The 15,157-nt window shown below is 40.3% G+C and overlaps 2 protein-coding genes across 2 annotated transcripts in view; both read left to right on the forward strand.

Annotated features, from left to right (window-relative positions):
- Window positions 1-9,334, forward strand: part of LOC138212920 (E3 SUMO-protein ligase PIAS1-like) — a 57,735-nt gene extending 48,401 nt beyond the window's left edge. Inside the window, exons 11-13 of the mRNA XM_069173601.1 lie at window positions 222-361; window positions 2,126-2,166; window positions 3,789-9,334. Coding sequence (XP_069029702.1) covers window positions 222-361; window positions 2,126-2,166; window positions 3,789-4,139 — 532 coding nt within the window. The 3' untranslated portion in view covers window positions 4,140-9,334. The remainder of the gene's footprint in view (window positions 1-221; window positions 362-2,125; window positions 2,167-3,788) is intronic.
- A 441-nt stretch (window positions 9,335-9,775) lies between these two features.
- Window positions 9,776-12,114, forward strand: rxfp3.3a1 (relaxin family peptide receptor 3.3a1). The gene has a single exon (XM_069173602.1). The coding sequence runs from the start codon at window positions 9,994-9,996 to the stop codon at window positions 10,978-10,980; it is 987 nt and encodes a 328-aa protein (XP_069029703.1). The 5' UTR covers window positions 9,776-9,993; the 3' UTR covers window positions 10,981-12,114.
- Window positions 12,115-15,157: the final 3,043 nt, after the last annotated feature.

The raw sequence follows: 15,157 nt of genomic DNA on the forward strand, positions 1-15,157 counted from the left end.
TCATTAAGTGCATCTGCTGCCTCATTTGACTTTAATGAATCTTGTGAGTGTTCTTGTTCAGAGGTTTGTGTTTCGAGTTCAGCGGAGGAGACAGAACGCTCTGTGATTTACCCGACAGATATGACAGGAGATAAAAGGCTAATTGTGAGTTAAGTGGCCCCCTTATCTCTTCCTCACCATCCCTCTTTCTCCTCCTCCTCCTCCTCTGTATCTGCCTCCAGTGTGTTGAACCTGCACCACCAGGCCTCCCCTGTGAGCCGTACTCCCAGCATGCCAGCGATGGACACCAGCTACATCCCTCCTGTCCCCCCACTGATCCAGGACTACCGACCGTACTACCACACCCCCAACGACCTCTCAGGTAATGACACACGTGCAGACAGGAGAGAGAGAGAGTCTTCAAAACAACCATGTGGAAGTAACATGACATTCGAATACATAATACACAAATTTAAAGCTGCACTGTGGTACTTTTACATATGAATGAACACGTGTTACATTTAAGGCCTTGTCAAACGGGTTCACATAATGCCGATGAACACATTATGACCTTAAGTGCCCTCTAGAAAATAGAACGGGATGCCTTAAAATATACAAAGTCACTGTTTGAGAACAACCTCCTGAAATCTGAAGGGTTTTCTTAAATCCTGACAGAATCCTTTATGTTTACTAAAACCTTAATTCTCCACTGATGTAGGGGATGGAAACATGAAAAAAAAACCAGCCCAAACTTTTTGCTTTGATAGACCTTTTTCACGGCAGACATTTTAAACTGTTATTGTAGAGAAAGCACAGGTGTATTAATGATGGCTCAGTTCTATTAAGTGTCCCAGTAAACCGACATGTGCAAAAACAGGACGTTGAATGTGGTCATCATTATTACACTTGAGCTTTTCCTTCAGTGACAAGTCAAAATGTCTACTGTGAAGAACGTCTAATAAAAGTAATTAACTTGCTGTGATGTTTTTCAATATTTTAGAAAAAAAAAATCTATAAACAAACAAACTTGTTGCACTGCATTTAGTGTTTGGCTCTAACATGTATGAAACATGAGAAGGTTTTTAATTTGAAATGAGGGTTGTTGTTGTTTTTTTTTGGTTTAAATGGATACAGGAAGTTGCAGTATTTGGCAATCAGTGGTGTAACTGCAGCCATAGATGGCAATAAGGTCTGATAAGATCATCTAAAATGCGCTCACGTCACATCTACCTCCAGAGAGAGAAGCACACAAACATTGCATTCTTTCTGTGAGGTATATAAACACAAATGTTTTTGGCATCTGGCCATGATGAGTTAAACTCCCCTCTGCCAGATAAATCTCTTTGTATTTCAACATCTGCAGAGTTTTTAAAACGGGTGTCTGGTCAGACATTCCCGTGCTGGCACGCTGGTAGTGATGCATTTTGTCACCCAGCAGTGATTGTTTTGCCAGAGCTGCAGGGGAGGGGGTTCAACATTTGTGACCAATGTGACGGAGATAAGTAGGCCGCAGCAGCTAAATGTGTGGCAGAAAAACGTAATAAGCTCCTGTGTTGAACAGGGGAAATACCTCTAGGCACACATCAAATGAGCACACCGCCAGCATCTGCAGTGTTTTTGTAATTACTCTCACAGCCAGAAGGGGTCGACAAAAGTTCCACACATTCATGGTAGGCCAAGTGTTCAAATTTTCTCTAACTTTATTTAAAATTCCACTGTAGGTCCCAATTTTTATAACATTGTTCACTGGGCAGTTGTTTTGATGACAATGTAATTTGGTACATTTATGCAGCCATTTAAAAAAAAAAAAAAACGTTACAGCAGCCCCAGACAGAGTCAGAACAAGCATTTAAACTAAATGGGATAAAGTCCCACAGTGTGGAGGTAGTATTAAGGCAGTATTATAAGTATTAGAGAACTTCAGGGGAAATTTAATACGTTCACAAGGTCAAAGGTAGTCTTAGAATAACCGAATTTCACCCTTTTATTATTTTGTTACAATCCTTTTTTATTTTTATTTTTTTTTATAAAATTATACTCCTCTAGCAGTATATGCTTCTGGATTTTATTTACTTTAATACATGTATGTATTTCCATATGCGTTGTTGCCTTTTAATATTGACCACTGACTGTATTTGATTTCCAGAGTTGAACTTCTTCTCTTTTCTTCAAGGCGACAATCATCAGGTACGTACAACAATGCATCATCTCATGTACATCAAAATGATGCTGAACTTTGTAGTTTAAACACTCTTGTTTTCGGTGATAGTGTTTAATTTTAAGATAATATAAAAGCACTGACTCTGCACTCTTCTTGTGCTTACTAAAAAACAAAGCAGCAAACCATGCTCTTTCTGTCCCTTGAAAACAAACTTCCTCTCTGCAGTACCCAGATCAGTGACTGAAGATCCCTCCTGCAGAGTCAGCCATTTAGAAATAACCAAAAAATATATTTGAAACCTGACGTTATGTGGAATTTCCCATAAAATGTTTCTGTTACACAGTGTTCCTGTTTTTACCGCCTGCAGGCTGTATTCTCTCTGTTTAAGCAGACATGAGAGAAAGACGTCTGACAAATGGGAGTTGTCACTTACAAAATACATTGTCTCACTAACCATAAGCGTTTCAATATCCAGCTGTTTTGGTTTTTGAGATGTCTGCCTCTTGAGATTTCTGCTTCCAGCCCGGTGCACTGAATAGAATTTCATATTATTCATATCAGACGCTATTAAGTAGAAATCAACTGCAACTACATTTCCAGAATCAGAAACCCCTTTTACCCTGGTTAGTCTCAGACCTCCCTCTGAGCACTACTCTCTCACGACAAAACAATCCCTGTGAAGGCTGCTTCATTGCTGTGGATTAACGGGACATTGCTTCCAGAAAGATGCTGCTGAATTTTTTAAATGTTGTATTTTTTATGCCCGGAGCAGAGAAGCACCAAAGAGAGGAAGCAGAATCAGATATCTCAAAACAAAGACAAATAAAATCAAAACCTCCTGCACAGCTGGATACCAGAAGAGTTTGTTAAATATATATTTTTGTGATTTGGGTAAATACTGTTGTTATGCTGTTATATTTGATGCTGTGATTTATTGGGGACAGTCGAGATCTTCAGTCTAGTGTTTGGAAAACTGGCGCTGGATGTACAAAGTATCTTACATTCAATACTAAATCGCAAGTGATTGATTTATATAAAGGGATGTCTGTGTCAGTGAATAAGAAGTAATGTATCAGATTAACATTAACAATGGATTTAAAAAGATAAACAAATATTTTAATGTGACAAAAGTAAAATTGTTAAAATACTTTTTCCAATTTAAAACAGATATTTAGTGCAGCTATTGACCACAAACTGTCCTGAAAATATATTCTAAATACCATCAGCATATTGTTTTGCTGTGGTTGTTTTCTTCATATCACGGTCTTGCGAGAAACGAAGATAAGCAGGCAGTAACGTTCACTACAGTCTTAACCAACGGCCATTATTTTAGTTGACACATTACTGCGTCCACGTAATCTAACTGTAGAAATATCAGTTGCGGAAGACGCAAACTCCCAACTCACAGCAGGGCAGGAACATCTATTCTACCAAACTGTGAGAGCCGGTGTCACTGATTCTGTTACCTGTCCTGATATTACTGTCCTCACTTCTCGTGCCTAAACCCGATCAACACTGTCAGGATCTGATGCGTCACAGATTTCAGTGTAACCGTGAACTGAAGGCCGACTGCCTGAACGCTGCAGTGACCGTCAGTCTGGAGCTGTCTGACTAACACCCTCCACTCTGTGCTTCTCCCGCCCTTCAGCATTACAACATGGTCATGGCGGCAGCGGCCGCTGCCTCGGCCTCCGACGACCACGAGCTGCTTCTCAACCGCTTCCTGCCCTACAGCACCTCCTCCTCCGCCTCCCAGCTGTTCCTCGACCAATCGGGAGCCTCCTCGGCCACTTCGCTGACCGTGCCGACCAACGGGGCGAGTAACTCGGGTAGCAGCAGCAGCCTGATCTCATCCAGCAGCCTCCGTGACACTCACTCCACACACTCGGGCTCACACTCATCACTCACACATCCCGGGGTGGTGGCCAGCCGGAGCAGCACTGAAGCAGCCGTGGCAGCTATTTATGGCGGGATACCTGACGTTATATCGTTGGACTGACCCAAGATGAGCCACGACAACGACCCTGGGTCCAGCTACAATCCAGTAACAAACCCAATCACACACTGAGTGCAGGGTAATGTTTTGATCCAGAAACTAGACACAAGTCATCCAACTCTGAACGTTTGTGGAGTCGTAATGACGAGACTGCCTCAAGAGGAGCACTAATAATGAGAGAGGGTAACAGATGTAAGGGTTGCCTTCACCGGACTGACCTGAGTACATTACTGTGTCATCACTTACAGGGGTCAGCAGTGGGCCTGGTGTTGGTACAGTGACTTCAAATCAGAAACCTGACCAGCATGTGAACCCACGTCACTGCTACACCGGTACCAACCTGCCACAAACAGGAAAGATGCTACCTGAGCAAAAACACAAAGAAGGAAGGTTGTTTTTTTTTGTTTTGTTTTTTTTACAAAAACAAGGAGTGGCACCGTGTACAGAGAACAAAATATATTTTCCTCTTTTACTTTTGTATGTTGAATCGGGGACACTTTCAGTCTAGTGCGCTGCTTTAATCGCTGTTTGTAGGTGGAGGACTGAGTTTGTTTTCCACTCACATAAGCTTATACATATGCCTGTTGCCATGTGGTTATCTTTTTCTTCTCCTTTTAGTTCTATTCAGTTTTGAATTTCTCTATTTGCTTTTCTTCGGTATAAACTTCAGTTCTCTCTCTCTCTCCTCTTTTTCTCCTGTTTAAAATCATTGTTTATCGATTCTCTTTTCAATGACGAGAACTTTTCAGACGCTGAATTTACAGTTTATTCATGTGCTAATAATTTTATTATGCTTTTAAGTTATGTATGATATTTAAACAGTTATAAATATAGATATATAAATATATATATATAGATATAGATATATATCTATATATATCTATATATATAGATATATAGATATATATGCATTCCCTTTGACCTTCAGGTTAATGCTGTGGGGAGTGTGTAGGTGGAAAGTAGCCATCTCTGGTTTTTCATTTTCGCTCCTTGATTTCCTTACAAAGACTCTGCCGGCATACAGCATTTAGAAATGAGACTATTTATACTTGCCAATTTAAAGTTTTGAGCTGGAAGAGTTTGTTTCCTTTTTTTTTGCACAATGCCAAAAAAAAAAAAAAATTTAAAAATCAGATAAGATAAGGTACGGTACGTGAACAGGGTCACGAAGATCAGAGTGCAGTTGCTTCTGTGTGCCACAGTGTTTTCAGTCAAGTGTCCACTTCTTCAGTCTCGGCCGGTGACACGTGAACTCTGTCCCTTTGTGTCTTGTCTGCTCAGCCGACTGTTAAAAAGCGAAGGCCGAGCTGTCGTAGCAGCGTCGGGCCCTTTTAAAGACACAGGCGTCCGTAACATGTGACCAAGTTTTTAACTAGTGCCTGTTTATGTGCGTGCTTCGCAGCACGTTTGGGAAAGTTAAATTCATGTCTTAAATGGTCACCCGCAACCAGATTCGACCTCCGACTGATATCTTTAACCGTCTCGGGAGTTAGCTTTGAGAAAAAAAACACTTGTGGAAAAGCATAGGTTGGTGTAAGCAGGCTGTTTAGTGCCGCAGTTAAAGAAGGCCAGTTTAGACAGGGCACAGAGCCAGAAGACTTAAAAATACACGGCCTGTCTGGAACTGAAACTCCCTACGAGGTCGTCAGCGTGCGACGTGGGGATTTCAGGACACCTCGACGTCGTTCAGCCGAGAGGGTTTTCTCATGAATGTATTGTACAATTCTACGACGGGACGCACTCGTGGTCCTTTCTTCCGTTACAGTTATTTAACAGAGCCATGTTGCGGTCAGGTGACACACAGTAGACTTTGCGCCCCTCCTGCCCCGTCTGCCCCGTCTGCCCGCCCCTCCTCCACCCCTCCTCCGCCCCTCGGTGTCCTTGAAACTTTCCCAGAGTCCCGTTATCAGTCTCTCTTCGATGTTCCACTTCCAGACGTCGGAGACGGGCAAAGTCTAATTATCCCCACCACCATGAGATAATCACTCCTGACAGCCGTCCCCTCCACCTCATGTCCCCTGTCCCGTCCCTCCACAACTAAGTGGGAGACTGTAGATGACCCAGGATGACCCCCCTGAACGCCCGGCCCCCCCCCTTTGCTTTTGGCATTTTTATTTTTTTATTTTATTCCCCGTTTCTTCTTATGGGAACCAACCCCGTCTCTTGAAACGACTCAGTCATTTTTCCGGAACAAGTCTTGTTTATTTCCTGCATTGTTGCAGTATTTTATTTATTTTGTATTCTTATTTCTGTATATTATATTTTTTACAAATTGTTTAGGTCCACGGCTGAGAGTGTGAGTCACTGCCACTCGGGAGCTGTGCTGATATGACTTTATTTAATATACGTGTCATTATTCTTTGCCAGCAGCACAACTTCTCCAAAAGCTATCTTGTGATTATTCATCGTGGAAGTGCGTTTGTTTATTTTATCGGGAGCTGACTCGGGTAACTCTTTATAACAAGGGCACAGAACGCCTGCTTAATCAGTACGTGCATGATTCACGATGATTTATTTTCGTATGAATGAATTCATGAACTATTGTGAGTTTGTGTTGCTTAGCATTAAGAAATGATCAGGTACCTGGGAGTTTATGTATTCAGTTAGCACTGAATGGATCATCAGCTAATGGTTCACTCACAGTTACCTCGTACATGAATTTAAATTTGACCATATTAGCTGGAATCCAGGAGAAGAAGAGCAGAACTGATTCTTCCAGAAATATAAATCCCTTTTTTTTTTTTTTTTTTATCAAACTTTAGGTCAGAAGACTTGACCTCCAGATGGATTATTGTGAAGTTTTGTACAGATATTTATTGTTCCCTGACAATTGAATCACACCATCAGGTCCAAAATTTTAGTTTCTCCAAAAATGTATTAACCAATTACCTGCGGAACAAAATACATTCCCATCGACCTCTGCTGTTTATCAAATGCTGAACTATGATGGCGAATGTCATACCTGCTAAACATCAGCATGTAAGCATCCTGACGTTAGCATTTAGCTCAAAGTACAGCCTCACAGAGCGGCTCACGAGGCTGCGCAATCTGTGTCACCTTGTTACAGTGAAAACTGTTGATGTAAACGTGTCTTGTCTGTTCACCCCGTTTTACCAGCCGGCACCTGCAGGAGGATTTTGGATTTAGCGCATCTCCTCTTTGGTACACATATTTTTTTTCAACAACAAAAACACCAAAAATATATGAACAACATCAAACAAACAAAAAAAGACGCTTACCTCTAGCTTTTAAATATGACATAAATAGCTGTTTGCATTGAGTTTAAAAGCTTTGTATTTCTGTTAGAGCAGGTGCTGTTTTCAGAGAGACTGATACCTGCCCATAGAAAACATGTGTTCATGTATCATTTTATGAATTCAGAAAGATGTGAATCCTAAACCAGGTCCAACCTCAGGACCCATATTTTTCCTCAGTCATTAAGTTGTGACCCAGATTTTTTTAGCCAATCAAATTTATCTCACAAAATCATTCTTTATTGATAAATAATGCCTTCTTGCATTTTAACAACATAAAAAAGTACAAGTACATCTAAAAATGCTATTTAAACAAGTTTGAACTATTTATGCTCATCAAGTTTCAAGAATTTGAATTGAACTGTATGAAATAAAAAGGTGGACTTTTCTTAAATTAGATAAAAAAGGAAGACTTATCTAATCCTAAGATTGCTTACAAATGCTCAGAAGAGTGCTAACTACTGATGTGACGTTAGTTTGTGTTGTTACATGACGACGCTGAAGGCAAACGGCACGCGCTGCATCATAGAAAACACGTCCTTGAAGTAAAATCACAGCTACAGAAGGTCGATTGGTCACAGGCCAGAAAAACATCATGCGAGAAGCAGATATTTTGGAGACGACAACAATGACCCACATTAGATCCAATCTAAGCTGTGTTGTGAGTTAAACCCGTCTTGACTCGTCACACGGACTCAGTGAGTTGATCATTTCTTTATGGTGAGCGGCAGGAATTATTGAAGCGTGTGTGTTTGTACTTTATTACAAAGTGTTACCTGACCTGCTAAACTGATGAAGATGTTGATCCTTTAGTTTCTATCACGTTAGTTTGAGTATTAATCACCAGTATTTGGACACTTGACGAGACGGTCACAGTAACTGAGTGCATTTGATCACCATTTAATTTATTGACACTTCTGTCCTCATGCAGCAGATTTATGATGACGTACTAGAAGTGACAGAGCAGACCGTGTTGAATGTGTTTCTGTTGAAGTACTCTACACACAGGGGTCTGTATGGGATTACCAAAAAGTCAGATCCTCCTTCCCTTCATTAGGTGTCCACCGCTATCTCCTGTGTGTTTTATTCGTATAAATGTTTGTTTTAGGGACAAGCAGATTGTTCGTGAGTTGGATTTTCTTTTTTTCACTCTCTAACAAACCGGCTTTATTTGTTCGAAAATGTCATATTGCATGCAGGGATGGATAAGCACAGGGCTGTAGCCACCTCAGTCCCTCCCTGACTTCAGACTACAAATAAATATATATAGCATTTTTTTGCAGAAGCATTATGTGTTTGGACACGGGGCCAAAACCAGCATCTGCAGAGTGAAGTGAATGGAATAAGGCCACTTTTATCAGTAGTTACTCTTCATGGTGTTTTCAAAGACTCCACAGGCAACCTCGACAAGCAGCTCAACTCTTTGGTTGTCATGACTGCAAAAATAAAAGGGAAAAGTAAACAATGTGTAAATTATGTCTGTGTGGCACCCTGAAAACTGAAAGTTCAGATCCAAACGTGGGTGTTTGATGTTCGTTTGTATGCTTTTGTGTGTCAATTCAGAGCGAGAGAATAAAATAATTTATATATTTTTTAGAAAATGGAAGCTGTACTATTATTAAAAAAAAAAATGACTGTGGCCAATAAAGAGTCTCACACAACTGAAAATGATCTCAAGTTCAGACTCGAGTCGACATCTGCACTCACTGCCTTACAACATTCACAGGTTCTGTTTCACAGCTCCGATCTGAGTAAAAATCGTTTTTAAAAAAAAAAGAGGCTTTTCAAGGAGGGAAAGAAGAAGACAGTGTACAGTAGACCCATGTCACTTTGTACAAATATACCAAGTGAAAAAAAATATTTATTACCTGCATTGGAAGAAATTGTTTACTTATTGAATGTTACCTGTTTATGTAGAAAAGTTTAGATGTAATAAAATGCATTCTGCTATTTCTCTGTGTGTTTCCACTTATTTTAGAAAATGGGCTTCGTCTCTGCTGGAGGAACATAGTGCAGTTTAACGTGCTACACTTTAAAATGAACACTGGGTGGCAGCAGAGAGTCGTTTTAATCAACTTTTCCTCTGCTGTTGAACCCAAAATCAGTCAAGCACGCTTGTTTTTAAACTCCATCTGGTCTCTTCTTGGCTGCGACGCAAGCAATACATTAACATGAACGAGTTAATTATAAAGTAATAATAAAACTGCTAATTACATGTTTATTTTGGGGTTCACAGTGATGGGAGACACTCGCGCTCTGAGGAGCCTCCTTTACGCACAAGACTGATCGCATCAAACCTAATGTTCATCAATAAACATCTCAGCCCCACCCGCAGCCTGAATATATGAGGGGTGGTGGGCGAGGCGTTCTTGTCGTTCTCTTCAGAGCTGAGAGCAGGGATGGAGGATGATTACGCGTCGCGGAGAGGAGAGCAGAGGAGGGGAGATGACAGGACAGGAGGGAGGAGTGCATACAGACAGAGGAGTTGTGATGGCATCACTGTTGTGGCTCTTCAGATCCAATTCTGTTTGGACACAAATGTTAAATATAAACTGCACACCGGAATCTAGATTGTCTTGAAGTTTCTTAGAGCTGCGGACATTATGGCTGAAGAAAATGAGAGCGTTTGTTTGAACAGATCACTGACGGAACTGGACCTCTTCAGCAACCTGGAGGATATCGACGTGACAGCTGACGGGAGCCCAATCCTGAGGTTCCTCATCTGCCTCGTTTACTCTGTCGTCTGTGCTGCGGGTCTGGTTGGCAACCTGCTGGTCCTCTTCTTCATCAGGGTCAAACAAGAGAGGAGGAAGTCCCGGGTGAACTTCTTTGTGCTCAACTTGGCGGTGACGGACCTGCAGTTTGTTCTCACGCTGCCCTTCTGGGCCGTGGACACCGTGCTGGACTTCAGCTGGCCGTTTGGAGACGCCATGTGCAAAATCATCCTCTCGGTCACCGTGATGAACATGTACGCCAGCGTCTTCTTCCTCACTGCCATGAGTGTGACCCGCTACTGGTCACTAGCATCTGCTTTGAACAACAGAACTGTGCAGAAGTCTTGTTCCGCTAAATGGATCTGCGTAATTATCTGGACACTGGCGACTCTGGCGACTGCGCCGACGTCGATTTTCTCAACAGTCAGCAATGTGACCGGTGAAAAACTCTGCTTACTGAGGTTTCCCGGTGGACAGTATTGGTTAGCAGTTTATCACATACAAAAAATAATTGTAGGTTTTGTTTTGCCAATGTCCATTGTGTCCATCAGCTACATCATGCTGCTGCGTTTTATCCGCAATCGGAGTTTGAAAACAAGCAATCCCAAACGGAGATCCCAGGTCACAAAATCTATCACCATCGTCGTGCTGTCCTTCTTCCTCTGCTGGATGCCAAACCACGCCATCACCTTGTGGAGTGTGCTGGTCAAACTGAACGTTGCAAACTGGGACCAAGCTTACTACATAGTCCACACGTATGTGTTCCCACTGACCGTGTGTTTGGCGCACACTAACAGCTGCCTGAACCCGATCATTTACTGCCTCATGAGGAGGGAGTTTAGGAACAAACTGAAAGGTCTGACACACAGAAAATAGTGGTGTTGGAGCTCTGTCGTTGATTTAACAGAGCGCGAAATGTGGTGACAAACAGTAACCAAGACGCACTTGGTGCGCACAGATGGCACACAGAGAAGAGCCCTTTCAGAAAGCCCAATCAAGACCAGTCACGTAGTGACAGGATTCGATTCTGTTCACAGCAGTGTTACATTCATCAGCGCTTCAAGTCTTGTAATTCCTTGCGTAACGTGGCTAATTTCTGTACAAAAACGACTGTAGCTGGTTTAGGATTACACGCATAGGAGTTTCTTAGTTTTTGTAAAAATATCACATATGTGACCACCGTGACATTGCTTGTTAAATAATCACGATGTGGAGTCTCTGATCCACACTGCGTGCGTAATTGCGCATGAAAATTACCGACGCATTGGTGTGCCAGCGTTTGAACCGAACAGGTGAAAAGTGGCTAAACGCTTTCTACATCCATATGTGAATGTCTAGGTGTAACCAGTGTAAGATAAATATATTGATTAGAAAATCATGGATTCCACCTTCATTGTCTGAAAAAAAAGTGGCGAAGGTTCCAGGTCATGTTTTGAAACATGGATAACTCATTTACGCTCCACTGATAAACTCAATAGTTTGGACACAAAAAAACCACCAATGTATGTAACATGATTATTGTAAATACGCAAACATCTGTAACCTCTATGTGTGATAATAAAAATGTACTCAATTTCCACGTGTGTCTGCTGTAGTCATCAATGACTAAAGTCTTTAAAAAGTGGTAAAATTTTATCAGAAGGTGTTTTGACTCATGAATTAGTGATGTGAAGCTGAGCAGTTTCCTGCAGCTCAGAAGCTGATGAATTCAACAATCAGCGAACATGTGAGAAAAAAACAGATTGTGATGGATTTTTGTATTCAAGAATCCTCCAATATAAACTGCAATATATATCAGAGGAAAGTGTCTGCCTGCATGAGCAGTGCACGCGCTCAATAGCCTTATTGAATGGTGGTTGAGAGCTGCAGCAGCACACGTGCACACAGAATATATATTATGTGACCACAAGCTACACATCCATCCACATCCAACAGCTGGACACTGACTGTGGACTCATCTGACCTGAATTTAAAATGTTGAATTGAATAAAATACAAAAGGACCAATTTCTTTAGTTTTTTTAGTTTTTATTTCACAGTTGGAAAACATAAATTTATCTACACATCCAAAATGCACCTGTGCAACATTTGTTTGGCAACAATAAATCATTGTCCCTGATTGCAAAGAAGTAAAATCACACTAACATCCATATATGAAGTGTGTACATTTATATTCCATTGAGAAAAAAAAGACACCTGGTTACGGTTCCTGTCGTGCTACCTTTCAGTAAATGTTACAGATATTCATGATGCAAAAACCTTCAACAGGCAATTTCCATTTTTTGCATGGTAAATAAAGAGTATTAATTCCAGTGCTGTCTTTTACACTGTTTCAAACTTTCAAACTGTGTATACTTTCATAGGATAACTACAGATACACAAACACAACTGTGAAGGAGCCAAGTGTCTTGTTTTATTGTCCGTTGGCAGATTTATTAATGTATTATCCAGTGAACCAAAATTATTCCCCGAAGTTATATATATACATATATATATATATATATATATATATATATGGAAAGAATTTCAATATTTTACTGAGTCATGTTCCTGGCTCAGGTTTATTATAACAGGAACACTGTAATTTAACAGGAGGAATAATGGCAAGAGACATGAACAATGTAAGAGCAGCTCTATTTATATATATATATATATATATATAAATAATATATAGAATTTATATATATATATATATGTTGACATTCTTTCCATTTGTTCAGACAGTTTATGACAGCTTTGTCTTCTTCTTTGTCGTCTGTGATATCTTTGGCATCAGGAATGCTGTAAGGAAGGACTGACGAGGTGATGAGTCCCAAAGAGCCATCAGCTAGTTGGCAGATATTTAACATTATTTTTATTACTATCCTCAAAATCTGTGATGATACAGTATATTGTGTAACAACGTAAATATTAGGACTAAATGTCATGCATTTAAAATTTCAAAAGCGAGACCAAAGTATAATCAGCAAAATGCACTTTAAGTATCAAAAGTAAAAATACTTGTCCTTTTGACTGATAAGTTATTGTGTTGCAGTCATGTACTGTATAAGTAATATCTTACTGATATAAACTGGTCGATGAGAATTCAATTGAATTTATCCTAACATAATTGACCTCAGAGCCCTTTAATACCCTTACAATCTGCTCCATATAATAATAATAATAATAATGATAATCTTTATTTATATTGCACTTCACATAAAACAAGCCATTAAAACAAAAACAACGTTTAAAATCAAACAAGGCTTAAAATCCAGCAACACAGTGATCATATAAAACAACTGTAAAACAAATAAAAAAATTTAAAAAATGAAGTTGATCACTAAAATCAACTAACATCAGCAAAGGCTCTCTAATATAAATATGTTTTAAGGCGAGATTAAAAAGATGTCACTGTCTCTGTTGACCTAATTTCCTCAACCTTTGTTTTTCAGCCGTGCTTCAGGAGATAAATGTCCTTTTGTCTGAGGATCTCCGGCTGGTATGGAACAATGAGGTCAGCTAAATAGGATGAAGAGCCCTCGGAAAGTCTTGAAAGTCAACAGTAAGCTCTTAACATCAAGGGGCCAATGCACGGAGGGTAAAATTAAATATACAGTTTAGTGACTTCAAAGGGTCTCAAAATAAAACTAACTGGGCCATGAGACCATAAAAAAACAAAAAAAACAAAAAACAAGTCTGCTGCAGTCACTGGTTAAAATAAATAAGGTGGATGATAAAATTTCAAAACTAGCCGAGGGCTTAAAGGGTTAACGGCGATGCAGTGAAACAGTTGCTGGTTCATGGAGTAAAATGTAAAAGGCTCTCAGGGCTTTATTTGACAGTCGTATCAGTTTGACAGATGTCTTGAACATTGTTTTTCTGTTCCCTTGAGTATTTTTCACAACGCATTAATTTTTTTGGGGGCCGTTTTACATGCAGGCCCTCATTAATAACCACGCCGGGATCTTTTTACATAAAGTGTATATTTTCCATTTCAGCTCACTTTACCTCCTCAGTAACTGATAAACACGATTTGAAAGGCTTAAAAGATGTTTACTGGTCTTGGAAGGGTAATTCATTTTACACAGTAGGGTTAGAGTTCGGGTCGGGTTCAGGTTATGTTTGTTGCTGTGAAAGCTGGTTTACAGTTGCAGCTGGTAGGAACTCAGTAGGTTTTTCTATATCTTTCACCAAAATAGTCCATCACAGAAGCTTGAAATGGTGTCTCTGCAGTGGCCTTCTTCATTTGGAATACATATCTTAGTATTCAAAGTCACTTCCCGCTTGTTGTATAATTGCAAAACATGTGAAAAAGAAAATTAGATTAGCAGTTTGATATTAAGATGATGACATGACGGATACATTGAAGTATGTTGTGATTCAATTCACATGACAGTATGACAACTCACGAAGTTCAGAGTTCATGAGAAATCATTTGTGACCTAAAAAAAAAATGTGTTTGGCGGCCAGAAAAGGCTGAGAAACCCTGTTGGGGTGACTCCACAAAAATGTCCTCTTTCTTCACTCTGCTGCTCAACATGAAAACAATTCTCATGACTAGGACTTTTTAAAAACGCTTTAGTGAATTTTGGAAACCCTTGGGAGAAGGTAATCTTACATTCACACACGTCACACTAAAACCACCTTTTTTGGTGCCAAGATAGGTCGAAGGTCATGCTGCATGTGTAGAAAGAAATTCCCCTCCCATAGAAGCTGCTAGTTTGTGATTAATAGAAATTAGATTAACAGTGATAGGTGGTTGGACAACAGAGGGCACCGTGTCACTCACATAAAGATATCACTCAAGCCAGTAGAGCCCGCCATTAGTACAAGAAACAGCAACACCATGTAAGTGTTATTAATTCAGTACCAGATGATATACCTACGTGAACAAGCAAAATAATATCAAATTAAAATTGCAAGCAGTGATTTGCGGGCCCTCGCCAGCTGCACGTCGGGGATCCAGCGGGTCGGGGCCGCCGGCTCCCCGACGTGCAGCACGACAGGGTCAGTATATTCCCGCTTGCAGTTTTAATTTTTTGCTCGATCTCGCTCCTTATTCTTCTTTAAAA

Source organism: Embiotoca jacksoni, unplaced genomic scaffold, assembly GCF_022577435.1.
Source record: "Embiotoca jacksoni isolate LCO1_2020_lvr unplaced genomic scaffold, fEmbJac1.0.p SCAF_6, whole genome shotgun sequence".
Lineage (NCBI taxonomy): Eukaryota > Metazoa > Chordata > Actinopteri > Embiotocidae > Embiotoca > Embiotoca jacksoni.